This window comes from Sinocyclocheilus grahami, unplaced genomic scaffold (assembly GCF_001515645.1).
Source record: "Sinocyclocheilus grahami isolate Dianchi unplaced genomic scaffold, SAMN03320097.WGS_v1.1 scaffold307.1, whole genome shotgun sequence".
NCBI lineage: Eukaryota > Metazoa > Chordata > Actinopteri > Cypriniformes > Cyprinidae > Sinocyclocheilus > Sinocyclocheilus grahami.
In genome coordinates, this window is record NW_015505486.1 from 1,560,251 (window position 1) to 1,563,275 (window position 3,025).

The following is a 3,025-nucleotide window of genomic DNA, read 5'->3' on the forward strand; positions in this document are numbered from 1 at the left end:
ATTTTTTTTTTTTTCAACTAAATTTGTTTTTTTTTTCAATTTTATTTTAAATTTTTCCCCCCCCCCCCCCCCCCATTTTATTTTATCATAGTTTTTTATGTTTATTTTTTTAATATGTATTGTTTATATTAATTTAAAATTAGTTTTAGTTATAATTATTTTAGTACATTACGTTGGGAAATTAATAAATGTTGCCTTGGCAATTAGTTGAAATGTAATAAGTTATTTATTTATTTTCCAGTTAAATCTTATTGTATTGTTTTCTTTGTAATTTTAGTTGAGGTTTGAGTAATTTTGTTAAAATATTAACTGAAAATATATTTTGTTTAAGTTAAAGGGGTCATATGATGCTGCTAAAAATGAACATTATTTTGTGTATTTGGTGTAATACACATACTGTACATTATTGTTTCTCCTCTATGCCCCGCCTTTCTGAAACGCGTCGATTTTTACAAAGCTCATCGGTCTGAAAAGCGAGGTGTGCTGTGATTGGCCAGCTATCCAGTGCATTGTGATTAACTGAATTCCTCAAGCGTGAGACGGAAATGTTACGTCCCTTACCATACTGTGATGCCTGCGGCAACCACATGTGACGACCCCGGGCTGGACTCCGCTTCGTCCACGGTGAAAGCCGATCCGGCGATCCACAGAGCGAAGTTGAAGTATGTTAGCGACCAGCATGGATCAGCTCCAGGCATGACGAAGCAGATATCGTCCTCTTTTGGAAGGCCAAACAAAGTAGTTTCGCTTTCACAACGAAGCACACAGCGTCTTCACGACATGGCGGTGGCAGCAACAATACTACAGCGAGAATAAAAGTTATGCCTTCTTTCTTTGTGTGAACATTTGGGCAGCGTTATGCAAATCTTCCCACATAGTGAGGTAGATATGTGGGGGTGTGTTAGAACGAGCCGTTTTAGGTAGGTGTGGCTGACTCTTAACTTTTATAAAGAATATCTCTTTGGATTTGAGACTTTAGTCTTTGCAACTTTACAGATCTTCTTTATGCACCAAGAGCTTGTAACACTCTAAAGAGAAAGGAAAAATTGAAATAGCGTCATATGACCCCTTTAAAGTGTATTGTATGTCGATTGATGGAAAGTTTTAAGTTTTAGTTAACTATAGTAACTCACAATTCTGCTTGATTGTATATAGTTTACTTGTCTAATTTCTTTGAAAATGTTTTTAATGCCAACCTGGCAAATCCAGTCTGTTTTATAATATATGTTTGTTTTGAACTCAAGTGTTTCATAATATGAAGCTGTTTTTGCACCGATGTGAAGTGTTTGTCCTCCCTGATAGCCTCCAGTCTTCTGGGAAGATGTTTAGATGTTGGATCTGGACTTTGGGAGGGAATTGCTCCCAGAAGAGTACGAGTTCAGTAGAGGTTCAGGTCTGGGTTTAATACAGGTCAACCAAGTTCTTCCTCACAGACTATATGGACGTCACTCTGTGTCACGCTGGAAGAGAAAAGGATCCTCCCTGAACTCTTGCCACAAATCTGAAAGCACACAGTGTCTCTAAAATGACATTTACTAACCTTTCATTAAGATTCATCCACACTGGTAGACACACAATTCCCCCCTTGTAGTGTAGATTTAATTAGTAAAATATTTGATCCAAATCAGGGGTTTTCTTTGTTCTATAGGTTATTTTATTCATATATAAAGAATTTTTAATATTTTATTTCTTGAAAATGTAATTATATTGTGATGTATCACCCATCACTGTCTCATCTTTCACGTGTGTGTGTGTGTGTGTGTGTGTGTGTGTGTGTGTGTGTGTGTGTGTCGTCCTCAGAGCTGCACGAGAAGGACTACGGCGGACAGAAAGCCATATACTGGGAAGTGAAATATCCATTACCTCTGTCCAACAGAGATGTATCCTACAAACACACTTCATGCTCCGACAAATACAGTGTGTGTGCGGGAATAGACAGATTCATGTAAACTCTGACCAGTGTCTGAAAATAACATCTCTCCATTTATAATAATATTTCATTCAAATAAGTCTAATAAATAAATCTTCAGTCTTCAGTGTCACATGATCCTTTAGAAATCATTCTAATATACTGATTTGCTTCTCAGTTATTTCTGGTGTTCAGTTATCAATAATGGTTCTTATTATCAATGTTGCAAACAGTTTTTTGCTGTCTAATATTTTTGTTAATGTTCATTTTTTCAGGTGTTCAAAAGCACAGCATTCATTTGAAATGTAAATAATTTCTAACATTATAAATGTATTTACTGTCACTTTTGATCAATGAAATGCTTCCTTGCTTAAAAGTAAACTTTTGAATAGTTTTCCCAGACAAATATGAGGCAGCACAACTGTTTTCAACATTTTTTATGGCTTTAGTTATAGTTTTAGTTGACGACAGTAACCTTGCTTTAAACAGGTCCTGGGTGAGGCAAAACGATTGATATAATGTGTTTTTATTTTTTCTGTCTTCTGCTTTGCCTTTAAATGTATTTTCATCCCTCCTCTCTCTCGCACCGTAAATGATGACGTTTCATAAGTATTTGAACACACGTGTTGTTAGTGTGTGGTAAATGTCCTGCTGTATATTATCAGGGTCTGTTGTGTACATTTATATGGTAAATCAGTTTCATCATTGCAGGTTGAAGCTTATTGTGACAGTTTTGGCAGTGTAATTATGTTTGGAGTAATTGTGATCCTGTTAATACCAACCTAAAGAGCGACTCTCGCTGCAAATTTAAATGAAATCATATTTTGTATGAAAACATTGTCCATTTAGGACTGCGTTTTCACACGTTGACAATATTTTCAGGACCATTAAGTACATTTCACTTGCAAAATCTTATTACTGTAAGTTTTTGTGGATATTTTATTTTTGAGTTTGTTTATAATGCTTATTTTCAAAGGTGAATCTCATTAGATTCTCATTAATATTATTATTTCTTAATTGTCAGAAATTAAAGGAAGAAAAGCCAGTTACGCATGCTGTATAAATACTGTACTATTTAAATGATAGATAGATACATCTCCAAAACTCCTTAGCAAA

At 35.1% G+C, this 3,025-nt stretch overlaps 1 protein-coding gene across 1 annotated transcript in view; it reads left to right on the forward strand.

Annotated features, from left to right (window-relative positions):
• Window positions 1–2,018, forward strand: part of LOC107601560 (phosphatidylcholine transfer protein-like) — a 9,123-nt gene extending 7,105 nt beyond the window's left edge. The window contains exon 4 of the mRNA XM_016293794.1: window positions 1,801–2,018. Within this exon, the coding sequence (XP_016149280.1) occupies window positions 1,801–1,949 (149 nt within the window). The 3' untranslated portion in view covers window positions 1,950–2,018. The remainder of the gene's footprint in view (window positions 1–1,800) is intronic.
• Window positions 2,019–3,025: the final 1,007 nt, after the last annotated feature.